Source organism: Condylura cristata, unplaced genomic scaffold (genome assembly GCF_000260355.1).
Source record: "Condylura cristata isolate star-nosed mole 26May11 unplaced genomic scaffold, ConCri1.0 scaffold00033, whole genome shotgun sequence".
NCBI lineage: Eukaryota > Metazoa > Chordata > Mammalia > Eulipotyphla > Talpidae > Condylura > Condylura cristata.
In genome coordinates this window covers 12344679-12361078 of record NW_004567134.1, presented here as the reverse complement: position 1 = coordinate 12361078, position 16400 = coordinate 12344679, and the positions used below count along the sequence as shown (strand labels likewise).

General features: G+C 49.8%; 1 protein-coding gene across 1 annotated transcript in view; it reads right to left on the bottom strand.

Annotated features, from left to right (window-relative positions):
• Positions 1-13222: 13222 nt before the first annotated feature.
• The window catches only part of KBTBD12 (kelch repeat and BTB (POZ) domain containing 12), a 36842-nt gene continuing 33664 nt past the window's right edge, over positions 13223-16400 (bottom strand). Inside the window, exon 6 of the mRNA XM_012732193.1 lies at positions 13223-14068. Within this exon, the coding sequence (XP_012587647.1) occupies positions 13887-14068 (182 nt within the window). The 3' untranslated portion in view covers positions 13223-13886. The remainder of the gene's footprint in view (positions 14069-16400) is intronic.

The window sequence follows — 16400 nt, the reverse complement described above, 5'->3', positions numbered from 1 at the left end:
TGTGAGGCCAAGTTTCCTTGTTGCCTTCTTGGCTGTGTGTGCCTAGACTGACGCGGTCGCGATCGGAAGGGAAATTGAGGCTTCCGGGCGTCGCGGCGCGCGGCCGCCGCGCTGCCCACCGCGGGGAGGCCCGAGCCCTTTCCGTGCGCCTCGCGTCTGTGATAACTCGCTGCATTACGAGCGAGTTGTACAGGTCCCCTGAGCAGGGCCCCTGTCCAGCGAGGTCTAGACGGTGCTCGGCTGGTCGGGGGGCTGGACTCTGCTGTGCTGACTCACGCCGCGAGCCCCGAGGCCTGGGCTGGGCGCGGGGCTCCGGAAATGAGGCCGTCGGGGCGGATGGGCAGTTGCTGGAAGGGCAGCGCCAGGGGAGTCGGGGCCGCCCTGAGTGCTCTGACCCACTAGGGAGCCCAGGGAGGCCCCCTGGGGGTTCCTTTGGGCCAAGCTAGGCGGATTCCAGCGGGGAAAGAGGGGGTGCTCACAGGGGGAGCGCGGGTGGGCGAGGACTGCCCCTGGTCTGTGGAGGCCAGAAGGCCTGTTTGCTGGAGCGCAGGCTCTGGGAAGGGGGAATCCGCGCGAAGGAGCGCCTGACGGAGTTTGGCACCCATCACTACTTTCGTGGCCACAGTGGCTTGTGATAATTAGGAGACACAGACTTCACGCTGTGACATGTAGGGGGCCGGGGGGCGCTGTTGCATGGGGTTGAAGCTAGATCTTGACCTGGGTGGGTAGAAGTTGGAGATGCAGAGATGGCGAGGTGCTTGTTTTATTTATTTTGCCATATTAATTGAAGGATTGCTGTTTTCTTTATTTCTAGCAGGTAGCCAGGATTTTAGATCCTTGCTTCAGGACTTTTGGTAGGGCTGGAAGCCTCCTATGTGAAAACCTAATCCTGGGGTGGAATATTGAAATGACCGCAGGAGGCTCGCAGGTACCTTCAGGGAAGTGGCCCAGGTAGGACATCACGATACCTCCCACTCAGAAGAGAGTAAGCTTGGGCTGCTGGTCTGCCGCTGCTTGGGAAATACAGCTCCATCTTCAGATCTGGGAGCTACTGTTAATCTCTTGCATGAGTTTTGACCAGAAGTGAAACCTGGGAGCCCCTGGTAGCAGACAGGAACTCACAGACAGAACTAACAATTAGCCAGAGTCACCCTGCATCATACTGATACTGAAATATGAAAACGCTTTTTTATGTTTTAAATACACTTCGTTTTGTTTTATCGTTTTTTACATTTTTAATTTAGGAGTATAGATGTATCTTTCTTCAGATATATGCTACATACCAGGGTACCACCAACACACCAGTAATCCTCCTTGGTCCATTTCATTGGCCCCCTAAGTCCTACCATACTCGATTTCATCAAAGAAGTGTCATTATTACACATAATTTTTTTTATAATAGTTTATTTTTACATCATTTTGTACATTTTTTTCCCCATCTCAATTGTAATCCCCACGGTTTCCCATCACCGAGTCACCCGTGTGCCATCACCGTAGTCCCGTGCACCACCCTTCCTCCCCCCTCCCCCGTTTTTGATCCCATTCCCCACTCCACCCCCACAAAATGTCTCTGGTATATGGCTGTTCATTATTTTTGTTATTTTCTTGCCTGGTCCATTATACTCCTGCTACGAGTGAAACCATCCGGTATTTTTCTTTCTCTTTCTGGCTTATCTCACTAAGCATGATCTTTTCCAGCTCCATCCAAGTTGCTGCAAAAGACATGTGTTTCTTTCTTTCTGAGTAATATTCCATTGTGTATATGTACCACAACTTTTTAATCTAGTCATCTACTTTTGGGCATTTGGGCTGCTTCCATGTTTTTCCAATTGTAACTAAAGCAGCAATAAACATAGGGGTGCAGGTATCTTTTTCAATCAGTGGTTTTGGTTACACATAAAATTTTTAATTGCTTAAAAAAATTCATGTTTTGAACAGAATGGCTTTTGTTGATACGATGTTGGGAACCACATTGAATTCAATATTTTGGACTTTGTTGGTGGTCAAGGAAAATTATTTCATGAAGAAGTATTTCCATTAAGATGTCATTGAATACAATTTAAGAAGTTAATGAATTTTGTATAAAATGTGCCAGTGTAATGCTAGGGAGTCCGGAGTTTCAGCCAAAAGTTTAGAAAAAATTTGAATGTTTTGGCACTAAAATGTTTAATTTCAGAGAAAACAATACACAGTCATTCATATGTTTTTCTCAATAAATGATATTTGCTAGTGCACATTAAGAAGTAAGGGTTAAACCTGTACATATATGTGAAGTATTTGAGCTCCTTAAGCAGCTTGGACCTCAGGAAGTTCTGTATTACAAAGAATTTTGTAATTTAGCATAAGGGACCTGCCCAAGGTTACTTAACCATAAAACCACACAAAGGAATGGAAACCCTACCCTTCAGCTACTTTACTGTGGCTTTTCAAATTGCCTTAGAAATACAGAATTACTACATTCTGTGGGGGTTTTGAGGCACCCAGGGAAGGAAAGAACATTTCATTTTTTAAAACTCCAAACCTCTCAGGGAAAAAAAAGAAAAAATACTGCTTGCCCGAAGCCCAGAGCTGAGAATACCACCAACTGTCTCACTTACTATCCTTAGTCTTTGGGAAGGGGACAGAAACACACTGTCTGGAACCTCTTCTGAATGATTTAAAGCATAGAGAGACATCACAGAATGTGTCTGATGGACAAGCTTTGGTATGGCATGGTTAATTTTCTGAGTAGATTTAGTCTGAATGTGTAGCAGACGTTTCTTTGAGATCCTCTTGAGGTCAGATGGAACCGTTTCTTGTTTTTTTCGTGTGACAATAAATACTTAAAGTTCTGGAAGAGACATCCAAGCACTTTTGCTCCAGTCACCTGGGAACCCAGAGATGTCTGCTGCCACTTGCTATCACTCGTACTCATTACATTTGCAACATCTCTACAGGCCAAGACTCCCACAAAGTTGTTGGCTTCAAAACAGTAACTTCACTTTCCTATCTCTGTTTCAGCTTGCTGGAATTGTCAGGAACACAACCAACACATCACAGTGCGAATTAGCTATGTTAGAAGCTGAACTGGGACTCAGGCCCACTGGGTGTGAGGCCAAGTTTCCTTGTTGCCTTCTTGGCTGTCCCCCTAAAGGTGAAGGTTGTGATAGTGTCACACAGAGACAACCTAATGAATAGTCTAATGTTGGGATTAGGAGCTCATGTTATGGAGCCAGGAGGCCCAACTTCAATCCAGGCCTCAGATGAACCCTGTTGCCTTAGGCAGGTAACCAGACCCCTGAGTCATGGCCTTCTGACTATCCCCCTAGGAGTAATGAGTGGCATCTCCCTCAGCATAGATCTGTGAGAGCTCAGGGCTTTTGAAAGCAGTTCATAATTAATGGCTTCCCTTTGTGCCCCCCAAATTTCCCCATCAGACTTGTTAAAAGCAGTTCTTTATTAGCAACGGCCCAGTGGAAATTAGTGTAGGTATAAAAAGAAATCATAAAATTAGGGTATGAGCAAGAAAGGAAAATCTAGGTCATTATCTAGCTTCGCAGATACCTTGTCCTGTTCCCAACTGTGTTTAACAGAATTCCTATTTTCCTATGCCTGGGTTTGGAAACTTGAAAGCATTTTACTCCACTGTTCTGGTTATCATGCTCAATTCAATCTCACCGCCCAGATTCTTCTGGGCCCATCCCCACCACTGCCCTAATTTGGGCATATCATCCCTTGCCTAAACAAAGGAAATAGTAATGGCCCTCCCTCCTCTGTATCCCTGTCCAGTGTACCTCCGCAGACTTCCTAAGGCTTTTCCCACTGCTGGTCAGTTAACTTTGATGGTGTCTGTTCAGTTACCATTGAGCTTGGCTGCTTATTACAGAAAACCCCAGGTAACAATAGCTTAGACAAAGTGACATTTATTTCTCTTACTTTCAAGAAGTCTGGAAGGAGTTATCCAGGGCTATTGCTATGTTCCATGGTTTCACTCTGCCATGTGGGGTTTGGCATTCATTTCCAAGGTCACCTCACCCTGTTATCCAATACAATTCCTCCAGAGTCAGCCACACATCTGTATTCAAAGAAGGGGAAAAGGTTACAATTCCTTCTTTTCAAGACCTTGTCTAAAAAGTGCACACACAGCTTCCATTTATATCTCATAGGCCAGAATTTAGTCTTTTGTCACACATGGCTGCCAGGGAGGCTGGAGTGTGCGGAGCTTATATTGAACAGAACACACGTGCAGCTGCATGAAGGTGTATTGATGCCCACGCTGGGTCTCACAACCAGCACCAAGACAGAGACACCCCCAGTGCCTCAGCGGCTCCACCGCTCCTCCCATCCCCGCCCCAGGGTAATCACTGTCCTGATCTCTGTTGCTCTAGTTGATTTTACCTATTTTTGAACAGTGACAGCACTGAAGCATTGGTCAGTGTTGAGGCTTTGTGTCTGACTCCTTTCACTCACACTTATGTCTGAGATTCACCCATGGTGTTGCGTGTAGCAGTAACTTGCGCGTTATTAGTGCTGTGTAGTATTCCACCAGTCTCTCCATTCCTGTGGCTGGATATTTGGATGGTTTTCAGTGTGGGCTATACTGCTAGAACATTCGTAGGCAGGCCTTTCAGTGGCTGGAAGTTTTGTATCTAGGAGCAGAATTGCTGAGTCTGGCTACGTGATCATTATTTCAGCGGGCACAGAGTCAGCTGAAATCAGTTGTATTCCATTATCATGGAAGGAGGAGAAAATGAATTTGGGCGCTAACCAGCCACCCCATGCTTCTACACGTGGAAGCCAGACCATCTGGCATGCAAGCACGAAGCTCTTGACAAACAGCTCCACACCTGCCACTCCTATTTTAGCTTCCACCCTGCCCTGACCTCTCCCCAGACACTCAGGCTCCTCCATCTGCCTGGAATGTCCCCCCTTCCTCTTCCTCACCCCACATAAATCCCATTCATCCCTGGAGGCGCAGCACAGGTGTTACCACCCACACATAGCTCCCAAGTTGGGGCCAACTTCTGTGTGCCATCTGTTTCTATGGTGTGCTGTACCTTGGCAGACCCATGGAGCACATTTGTCTTGTTATAACTCGTGCATAGCACCCCAGAACTTAGAATCGGAGGGTCCGTGAAGGTCCTGGAAGTTCAGAGGAACTTGTTGAGCTTCTAGAGTGGCTGTTCGGTGGTCTATATGGTATAAAGGGAGGGCAGCTCATGCTGGCATGGAAAGACATGGGCCCCATGGAGACCTTGATATCATGGAAGGATCGTAAGGGAACCGAAAAGGAAGGGCTTCCCAGGAGCAGTCGGGAGCCTTCATCTCGGTTGTCATCCAACATGCTGACCGGCCCTGGGATGGCAGGTCCATGCAGTGGAGACCCAGGTTGGCCACTTGCCTCCTGACCCCCTGGAAAGCCTGCTGTCCTGAGCTCTGTGCCAAGGCTGTCTGAACCAGCCTTGAATCCTCATGCCCACCTTGTCCCTTGCCTGGACTGCCGCAGACACTCGCATGATTTGCCACGTGACCGACTTTGTCCGTCCTTTTATGATTTTCCAGGCATAAATAAGGAAGCTCAAATTCCGATGGGGATGAAGTCAGGCCAAGGTCATGTAGCTAGTGGGCAGGAAGGCTGAGCAGAACCAGGGAGCATTGTATCTTAAAAAATTTTGTATAATTATAAAATATATTTTCAACATATAGGAAAGCACAGAGAATATGATAAATACTCATCTGAGCATCAGCCAGGTAGAACCAATGCTAAGTACTGACATACTTGGTTTGGGATCCTTGACATCAGAGAAATATCCAGGTACTTTCCACCTTCCTGGTTGGGGTGTCTCTCTAGAGGTAACCCCATCTGTGGTTGGTGTGAAGCTTTGTCATCCATGTTATATAACTTTCATTCTAAGATACACATCTTTAAGTCATATGTACTAGCATGTTTTCAGCTTTCCCTAAGTGGTAAAATGGCAACTTGCTTATTTTCTCTCAATATTATGTTTCTGATACTTGCCCACAGGGACGTGCATATACAGGTTTGTTCATTTTAACCTCGGGAAGCCAGTGCACAGGTGTTTCTGGAGCATCCATCCATCCTTCTGCCGGGGACTACCTGCCCATTCTCCTGTCCTGGGGTCATTTTCCTCCATGCTTGCCCCTGTACGACCAGCGCTCCTGTGAGTACGCTGGCGAGCATGTGCACAGAAGCCTCGAGGCCTGGGGCGAGGCTTCTCCCGGCTCTACCTGCCAAGCTGGCAGGGCACCTTTACCTTCAGTTGTGCCAGGTAGTCAAGCCCCCTCCGGAGGAGTTGCATGGACTGTGCCCCACGCGGTATGCCAGGCCTGTAGGCTCTGGCCAGCGGCTCTCATCCTGCTGTCCCCTCGCTGCTCGTGGAAATTGCTGTCCCCTAATCCTGCTGAGGTCAAGTCGCTGTTCATCACTTCCTCTCTGTAAAATGGGCTCTTCTTTTTTCCCACTTCTTCTTGCTTTTAAAATCTATGTGTTGATCTTTGTGACCTACCTGGTTTTCATTGGTGTCTGAGGACTGTTTTGCTTCTCCCCAGCTGTTGTGTTGTGTGGGGGCTTGGTCAGCACCTGCAAGGTGTCTCAGGCCCGCTCACTGCCTGGTTGCAGCAGCACCTCCAGCTCCGGCCACCAGGGGGAGGAGCTGCTTCACTGATGCTTGTTAGCAGCAGGCTGCTCAGCCCGGAGACACCCACTGCCTCCAGGGAATTCACGGGGAGGACTATCAGGGGCTCCAAGGGGGGCATGGCCACCCCCAGCCCCTGGGCGACACTGCAAGAGAGAACCAAGGTTGTGACCAGACAGCCCTTGGCCAATGATTTCCCACCTGCCGAGCACTGGGACTAAGTTACTACCCCCTCCCCATACCCGGTCCAAATCCACACAGCAGGTGCCACTTAGATTTTCCTGCTCTCTATGCTATCGTTCTTCATCCTTCTTCTTTTTTAAATATTTATTTATTTCTGCATACAGAACTGGGGTACAGGCTAGAGGTGCGGAGGAGTCACCAGAGACAGAGTGGGGAACAGAACAGGCAGATTGATGAGGTACACCGCTGAGGACGGGACAGGAGAGGTCTGCTGCACCATGTGGAGCACTTCCAGAGTTGGGGATCAAACTCACACTGAAGTGGCTGCAGCTGGCTCGCAGTGCTACATCCTAACCCGTTGCACCACCAGGGAGGGCCCCATCCTTAATTTTTTTTTTTAAAGATTTTATTTATTCCTACAGAACTGGGGTACAGGCCAGAGATGCAGAGGGTGAGAGGATTCACCAGAGACAGAGGGGGGAGCAGAACAGGCAGATCGACGAAGTACACTGCTGAGGGGAGCAGCGGGCGGGTCAGGAGAGGTCTGCCAAGCCCTGTGGTCTCCTCCAGGGGATCGAACTCATGCGGAAGTGGCTTAAACTTCTTAGTGCTGTGCTTTAACCCGCTGCGCCACCGCCAGGGAGGGGCCCCTTCTTAGTTTTTAAATGAACCAAAGCCCAGTGCTAGCAGTGCAACCTCTTTCCCCAGGGATCCTGATGTCATCAATGTTCTCAGCTCTGGAGTCCACCTGCTGGCAGAATCAACTCCTGTCTGATCCACAGCTGCTGACTGGACAGAGCTGGGCCTGACATGGGAGCCAGGTGAGCTGAAACCCCAGACAGGAAGAGACAGAGCCCACTGGGGTGACCCCAGGCACAGACCCCAGGTTGCTGGGCTGAGAGCTGCTGGTTCCCCATGCCAGCCTGGCATGCACCCAGGCTTCTGGAATGCTGAGCAGTGGTCATGCGGTTGGTGTGTGGGGAAGGCCATGTGCCTCCTGACCCAGTGTGCCCCTAGCTGCATGACCTGGGACCGGGTTGGGTTTCTCACCTCTGAAACGGGAATGGTCACAGTAGCATCAGCCTTGTCCCAGGGAGGGGCAGGTTGTCGTGGGGGTGAGCAGGTCTCTGGACACAGTGCCTGGGGCTGCATTATTGGCTATTGTTCATCAGTGGAGAAAAGTCTCCAGCAACAGCACTAAGTGATCTGAATGGATGTATTTTTTTTAGCATATGTGCTCAGTTCAGTTGTTACATAGGAAAACGATACGGTTTCTCTCTTCTTCTGATCCCAGGCTCCTAGTTCCAGTAGTTTGGTGAGGTACCTAGTATATGCCCTCTTAAGAATTACACATTCCAGGGCCTCCCTGGTGGTGCAACAGGTTAGGACACAGCACTGCAAGTTGGCCACGGCAGCCTCAGTGTGAGTTCAATCCCCGGCCCTGAAGGTGATCCACATGGAGTGGCGAACCTCCTGTCTCGCCTGCTGCTCCCCTCAGCAGTGTACTTTGCCCATCTGCCCGTTCTGCTCCCCACTCTGTCTGTGGTGAAGCCTCTCACCGCCCCTGCACCCCAGTGCTGTATGCATAAATAAATCTTTGATAATAAAAAAATTACATGCTTCGTGCCCCTAACCACACACACACACACACCACATGCATGCACTCATACGAACATACACACAGACTCTTACACACTGTCACATATAAACACACACATGTGGCTGGGAAATAATTAAAAGCAAATCTCCCACCGCCCAGAAAAACCTCTCCATGGAGACAACAGAGAAACAGAGTTCGGCTGCAGAGCAAGCGTGAGTCGGTGCAGTATGCGTAGGGCAAGAAGCTCGCCCTTCCCGGGCTCTGCACGCCCTGCCTGCACACGCACCTCTGTGGGCCTTTATCTGTCCAGAGGGAAGGTGAACTCCCGTCTTTTGCTGAGCAGGAAGTTGCATTTGGGGCCTAGATTTAAACCTCTGAGAAAGGGGGCGACAGACTGCACCCTTCCGGATGCTTTCATTTTAGAGAGGGCACCCTTAGAAGAAAGTCAACCCTGGGATGCAAAATGGCAAGAGGCTCATTTAAAGAAGATTTACATACGTCTCCACAAGACAGCAGCTAGTCACACCTTTTCTAAAGGAAATGCTGAGTGGAGGAGAGTTTCCTTTCCTTTTTTCTTTTACCTGAGATTCCATTTTTTCCCCTTCCATACTTGTATTCCCCTTACAATGCACACATATATACACCATGCACACACACCCATAGACATACCAGATAGACACACCCACGATCCAGATATGCACATCCATACACACACAGTTTGTATTCATACCTGTTACACACAACTACACACATGTGCACGGACTCGTAAGGATTCCATACATGCATACACGGACGTGGAGAGGTGTATATATGACCACACCTGGTGTGTGTGTGCGTGGCCTGTCGTATCCCACAGATGGAACCGGGTCACATACTTAGTTCTCTGCCCTTTCCACCTGCCATTGTGCCAGAGACAGATCTTCCCAGGAGAGGGAGAATAATGGTCAGGCAGGCCCCTAACCTTGCTGTGGGTTTTACCTGTATAAATGCACCTCACTCCCAAGTGTAATGGAACAGGCCACTGTATCTCTGGTTTATAGATGGGGCAGTTCTCTTGGGGCTAAAAGGACTGAGGGCCTGCCTGTTAAGTGAGGGGCATCTGGAGCTGGGCTTGCTGGAAGCAAGGACGTCCTGAACAAACTCCACAAATAGGTTTATGGATCCCACCTCCACCCCAGACCAAGGCGATCCAGGGATGACAGATCCCATAATGTCATCGTCACGGGACACAGCTAGAGCTGCTGCATTGTCTTTAAAGGAGGGTTGGGTCACAAGGTGGAGTCACAGATGGTGCAGTCACAAGATGGTGGTGCAAATGGATGGCGGAACCACAGATGGTGGGACCTTAGCCTGGTAGTATAACAGGATGGTGGAATGCGAGCTGGTGTTTCCAAGGTGTTGGGCCATCCCCATGGTGTGCCTGCATCCCAAGGAGGACTATTAGCCAGTCTCAGAGGAGGAATGAGGAGGCCAAAGGAGAGACCGCTGGGCAGGGGCCTGCGGGGTGGGTTTGTACTTATTCTCCACCAACTCCTGGTGTGACCTTGCCCTCCGCCTGCCCCTTGGACCTGGGCTGCCCTTTCTGATGGCTGCCAGGTTGACCTGCGATGTGAGAAGGTCAGCTCTAAGGATTGCTGGGTCAGTTCCCTGACCTGCTGGGATGGGAACTGGTGGCCCCAAAGATGCCCCTCGGGGCTCAGCTGGTGCTGCCTTGCTCTGCCCTGCCCCAGTGCAGGCTGCACACAGTGGGGACCCGGAGCTGCAGCCCCTGGCTGTGTGCGGGTTTCTTGAATGGGGCAGAAAGGGCAGGAGGTGGTGCTGGGGTGGGTCTGTTGGTGAAGCAGAAAGTTGTTCTTTTTTTTCTCTATGGGAGGGTGGTAATCGGAGAATACGTGCGCTTGTATCTTCATTTCTTTTTCTGATTACAAAGTGGTGCACGGAGCGATTGGAAACCACTTAGGTGGAATAAGTGCAAAACGCCCCCTAAAGCAGCTCCGGCAGAGATGAGCACTGAGTGCTGACGTCTGCTCAGGCGCAGTCAGTGTACCCACGTCAGGAGGCGCATCTGGGTCTGTACCTTGACTTCTCCACAGCCCCTCGGTGGGCACGTATCCTTTGTGACAGCTCTAGCGTAGCCTGCCAAGTGGCACATGAAATTTATGTAGCTTATCTACTGTGGACGCTCATACTTTTCTTTCTTTTTTTTTTAAGATTTATTTATTTATGTGTACAGAACTGGGGTACAGGTCAGAGGTGCAGGGCTGGTGAGAGGATTCACCAGAGACAGAGTGGGGAGCAGAACAGGCCGACTGAGGAAGTACACTGCTGAGGGGAGCAGTGGGTGGGTCAGGAGAGGTCTGCCGCGCCATCTGGTCACCTCCAGGGCTGGGAGTCGAACTTGCACTGAAGCAGCTGCTGCCAGCTTGCAGTGCTGCATCCTAACCTGTTGCACCACCAGGGAGGGCCCACTCATACTTTTCAAAGGTAGCTCAACCCAGCTCATTATTATTATTATTTCAAAAGATTTATTTGTGATACAGAACTGGGGTACAGGCCAGAGGTTCAGGGGCAGTGAGAGGATTCAACAGAGACACAGTGGGGAGCAGAACAGGCCGACTGATAAAGTACACTGCTGAGAGAGCAATGGGTGAGACAGGAGAGGTCTGCTGAGCCATGTGGGTCACCTCCGGGGTGGGGATTGAACTCATGCTAAAGTGGCTGCAGCTTCTTAGTGCCATGCTTTAACCTGTTGCACCACCAGGGAGGGCCCAACCCAGCTCATTATTAATGAGAGAAATGCAGATCAAATTAACAAGGCAGTATCATTTGACAACTGTCCTGTCAACATACACTAAGAAGGTGGGTAACATCAGAGGCTGGAGGGGTACCCTGGGCTACCTCTGGGGTGTGGAGTCCAAAGCTGGTGCTGCTCAGCATTCCCCGAACCCCTTCTTCATATGAAATTTACACTGACTGGTGATATGAAAAGCAAAATAAAAGCAAAAAGTTGTCCTTCCTTATAAAGATTTTACTTTATAAGTTCAAATTTATAATGAACATCTGCTCATTACAAAGTCAATCAGTGAGAACAATGATGCCTTCTTGATGAACACAAAGCTGAGCGGGGCTGTGGCTGACAGCTGCAGGCTTCTCTCAGCCTCGGCATCCAAATCACTTCCCTCTGGTGTCCCCTCGCTGGGGGTCAAGCAATCCGGCCTCCCAGAGATAAGAACTCGCAAACAGTCGACTTTTATGAGAGTCTGCCAGGGAGACTGAGGCTAAGAGAAGACAGGAGTCCAGGGAGGTATTTCAGTGCGAATCTCGAACGATCCTCTAACAACAGGGGCACGGGGCAGGGCGGCTTGTTCTTAATTACAAGTAGGAAAATCAGATGAGCACCAGGGCTTGAAACAAACACTGAAGCAAACCCTTACTTGTCTGTCAGCGCCCATGGAGGGGCCAAGTGGCTGGGTCTGGTAAATTAAGTGCCCAGTGAAGTTGTCAGGTACTGGTGTGGGAAGGGCGGGCTGCAGTGATCCGGATGGCAGTGCAGCAGGAGTGCTTGTTGTTCTCGCATCTAGCAGGCACTTTGCTCAGCGTGTTTGTGCTCAAGCCTCACGCCAACCCTACAATGTACTTTCCTTCCCCTTCTGCTTAGGTGGCTTCAGAAAAGTCATGTGGTCCCGGTCACATGGCTGGCCGAGCAGTGGTGCTGGGACTAGAGCCTGGGTTGTAGACCGAGCGCCTCTGGCACCACGACTCACAGCGAGGCCCCTGGGTGCAGGGAGACGAGGCAGCTTCCTCTGTGTTCATGCAGAGAAGCAGGCGCAGTGGTGCTGTTAAGAGAAAGCGGGGGAAGCAGACACCTGAAAGGGTGTCCTCACCCAGGCTGCCAGCAGCCCCCACGCCCACTTGGAAAAACTGTTCTGCCACAGAGTATGGCCTCCACCAGGGAGAAGACTTAGCTTGTTTTCATTCATATTCCCAGACACGCACAGAGAACAAGCCCTCAGAAGGAGAAACATCACCCATAGTGGGCACCGCAAGATCCATCCAGGTGCCACGTGTAGAATCAGCGTTTGGGGTTCAGTGACACAGGACCAGACGTGGCACCTGCCTCCCAGCGTCCGGCACCCCGGGAGACACTGCCATGACCTAAGGGGCCCCTCTTCATAGCGGCAGGTGCCCAGTCAGCTCCAGCCTCCAGGACTGCTTCTCCTGCCGCGGCCACTGTCACAGCGCCCTGCACCCCAGAGGAGCGCTCACAGTCTAGGGCTGTCCTCCTCCGAGGAAACGCTAGGGGACTACTGACTGCCCTGCTTAAATAGCCTGTTGACACGCTGTGGACATTTCTGACCCACAGCTACCAAAACGCATTCTTTGAATCCACCGCCCTCCCCAAGTGTCAGTGGTGAGTAAGCTAGCTGGATGTCCTATGCGTTTTTTAAGTGTTGTCCCCCAAATATATGTTGGGAGTGACTATTTTCTGGTGCTCCCCAATGTTCATGCTAAAGCAAGTGTCTCCTTCCTTACCCCGAGCCCTGGGGAAGATACGGTAAAGACGTCCAAGAGGCCGCTGGCAGCCAAGAGCTGCACTCTCCCCTCCAGAGCTGGCCTGTCTCTGGGCGGGGTGGTCTCGGTGAGTTGTTTTCAGAAAGGGCCAACCTGCAGAAGGCTGTGTCTGAGAGCTGACAGGGCAGGCTGCTAAGTCCCTCCAGGGCACCGTGGACCAGCCCCAGACGAGGGCCGTGGAGCCTGCCTGTCTGTCGCCGTCGCCGTCGCCGTCGCCCGGTCCTCGGCTCACTGTGGTCAGGCTCCAGTGCCTGGGCTCCAGTCCACTGCCAGCCCTGTCAGCACCGTCGCTGCAGTGGCCTTGTGAGACTGAAGCCAGAGCAGAGTGCGAAGAGAAGTCTCCCCTCAACGTCACTATTCCCCTGGTCCCCCTGTTCTGAGGGCCGAACCCCAGTCTTCCAGGTGCTGATCGTTTAGCTACAAGCTACTAACTCCAGCCTTTGGAGCAAAGCCTGTCGCCCAGGCAATCTGGTCCTCCTCTGGCCAGCTGTTTCTGTGACCTCAGCAGCAATGACACCATGGTGCCGTTTCTTCCCCATCCTTCGAGGCAGGCCAGAAGGACTGCTCCTTGGCAACGCTGCCCTCAGTCCCCAGCAGTGTGGGGCTCCTGCGTTCCCTGTACTTTTGCGGCGTCACCCCCTGCTCCTCTGTGCATTGTCACGTTCAGCCTGGTGGTGTCCTGTCTGTGCTGGCCGACTGGAGATACCAGAAGGAGGACCCTGCAGTCTCCAGTACTATGCAGTGCCCAGTACATGAGGCTTTGCACACGGCCCATGATACAAGCAGCGCGCGGGTCCAGAGGCGGGAGTGGTGCATCTCATGGCTGCTCCTGGGCCCTCACCACCCCTAACACCCCCTTCGCAGACAACAGCCGAGCCCCTACCGCAATGCTGACCTCAGTGCTCATTGTCTTCTCCCACCAGATCTGAGGGTGGGGGGATAAGGTCTCGGGGATTCATCCTGGCCACCAGGCAGACATCATAGCTGTCATGCATGAGGACATTGACGGCGACAACATTCCACTGGTTTTCCCATGGGTCCAGCTCCAGTATTTCTTTGGAGATGATCTCATGGCGATCTGAAGAACAGCATAGGACAGAAGATAGCACGGTGATGTGATGTTCAGAGGTCCTCATCATTGTAATAAACAACTTCCTTTACTCAAGGCATCATGCACTCAGAATTAGTGAAAGACAACTGACTATAGTTTGAAAGAAAGACGTTCAAAATGATTCAAGACGTTGTGGCAGGGCGCACCACTGTCTAAAGTGGGATGTGAGGAAGGGCTGGGCCTGTCAGCGCGACACATTTGCAGCTGGAGTCCGCAGGCGAGCCAGGGGCCTTCCTGAGCTTGCTTCTTTAAAGGGATGCTAGTACACAGCCGTCTTCCCAGGAAGCAGATGGCACACTCCACGTGGGTGACAGGAAGAAGGCGTAGCAAAGGGACTGCTGGACAGGTGTGGGTGGGGCTTAGGAAGACCCATAGGGCTGGCATAGGACTCTAGGGCCGGAACCAGCAGGGCCTTTCCTGCTCACTCCGACCTGAAAGCAGCCGGGGAGGGGTTGGGGGAGGGGAGATACTTGACCACTTGGTAGAAGGCACAGGGAGAATAAATGTCCTGCTTTACCCTCTTTTCACCCAGCAATTTCTGCTCTTGCTTCCCAGGGGCCGAGCCAGCCAACCCAGCCTTGCATGTACAGAGAGGGATGCAGTGAGGCGAGGGGCGCATGGAAGATTTCACCCTGTTTCACCATTTCATTATGATTAGAGGAGATAGTGTATGTATGGGGGGGGACTTTCTTTTTACACGATATATGTACATCTTGACTGTGAGGGGCACTAGATCAGGCTGTTTTTGTCACGGAGACTTGCCCCTCTGGAGGAAGCAGCTGGGTTAACGCTCCACCCAGAACTGCCTGGCAGCTCTGCACACCTTTCAGAGCCATCTGGGTGTTAAATTTTCCTCAGACAAAGCTCATAAAGCCTGAAAACAATGGGTGAATTTGTATCTACCTATTTATATTATTTCAAGACTAACACTCTTGAAATGTTGTTTTATTTAACAAGGAAAAAAACTGGAGGTTGGACCCAATGCCTGTTCTTGACAACTTCGTTAATTTCCCAGAAATAGACTCCATTAATGCCACAGCATCTTGATTATTAAAGGAGTTAGGAAAATCTGCCTGCACCCTGCCCCTTCCAGTAGAAAGCAATTAAAATATATTATCTTCTATGAAGTAGATTTTAAAAAGCATGTTAATTCTTTGAGTTAAATGAGATGCCAACGAAATCCCATGGGACTACTAGGCTGTCTCAGGCTGTAGCCCCAAGTGTTTAAGGGGTACTTTCCTTTGTTGGGGCTACTTTAGTGGGAAAATTCACAAAATGTTTTAGAAAATTTTTATTTCTGCCCCCAGTGCACTTACCCTTTCCTGCCCATGCTATTGAATCCAGCCAGAATTTTCTAGATTGTTTTTTCTTTCAGTTTTAAAGCTTCCGTTTGGCCCCTGTACTCCCTCCTCCTCCTCCTGTTCTTCTGTGTTCTCCCCATCCGCCCCTTCTTTAATAACTTCTATTTTAATACTAAAACTTTCTCTTTTATATTCTTTTCAAAAGTGGCCACTTGTTCCTTTTTGGAACACCATTATACTAGCTGCTTTATTTTTAATATATTAATATTTAAAAATATACACTGTATTTTCTTAATCCATTAATCTGTTAATGTTTAAATATATATGCACATATGCACACACACACACACTATTTTCTTAATCTATTATCTGCTTTTTGGGCATTTAGGCAGTTTCTGACTTTGGCTATTGTAAAAAGTTCCAAAATGAACACAGGAGGTTAAGTTTCCTTGCAAGTTGGTGTTTTTGTGTTCTTTGGGTCCATTCCTAGGAGTGGGATTGCTGGGTCACATGGCAGGCCCACTGGTGGTCTCCTGGGAAGCTGTCCTCCTGTTTTCCTTAGGGGCGAGACTTGCTTACATTCCCACCAGCAATATAGGAAGGTTTCTCTTTCTCCACAGCCTCGCCAACATTCATAAGTGCTTTAAAGGTTCTGCTTAGTTATCTCAAATCTGTACCATGTCAGAATTTGGTATCTCTTGACTACCTTGCCTTTTTCCTCACCAGATGTTGATAATTTCTTGATTCTTGGCATGGTCACTGATTTTGAATTATATACTAGGCATCTTGAATATTATAGGATATGGATTCTGGGTTTCATTGAAATTCTATGAAAAATGATTTCTGGGAGACACTGTTAAGTGGTAAAAGTACAATGCATGTCTTTTTTTTTTTTTTAAGATTTATTTATTTATTTATGCATACAAAACTAGGGTAGGTACAGATGCGGTGAAAGGCTTCACCAAAAAGAGGGATAGCTTCAAATACTGAAGAGCAAA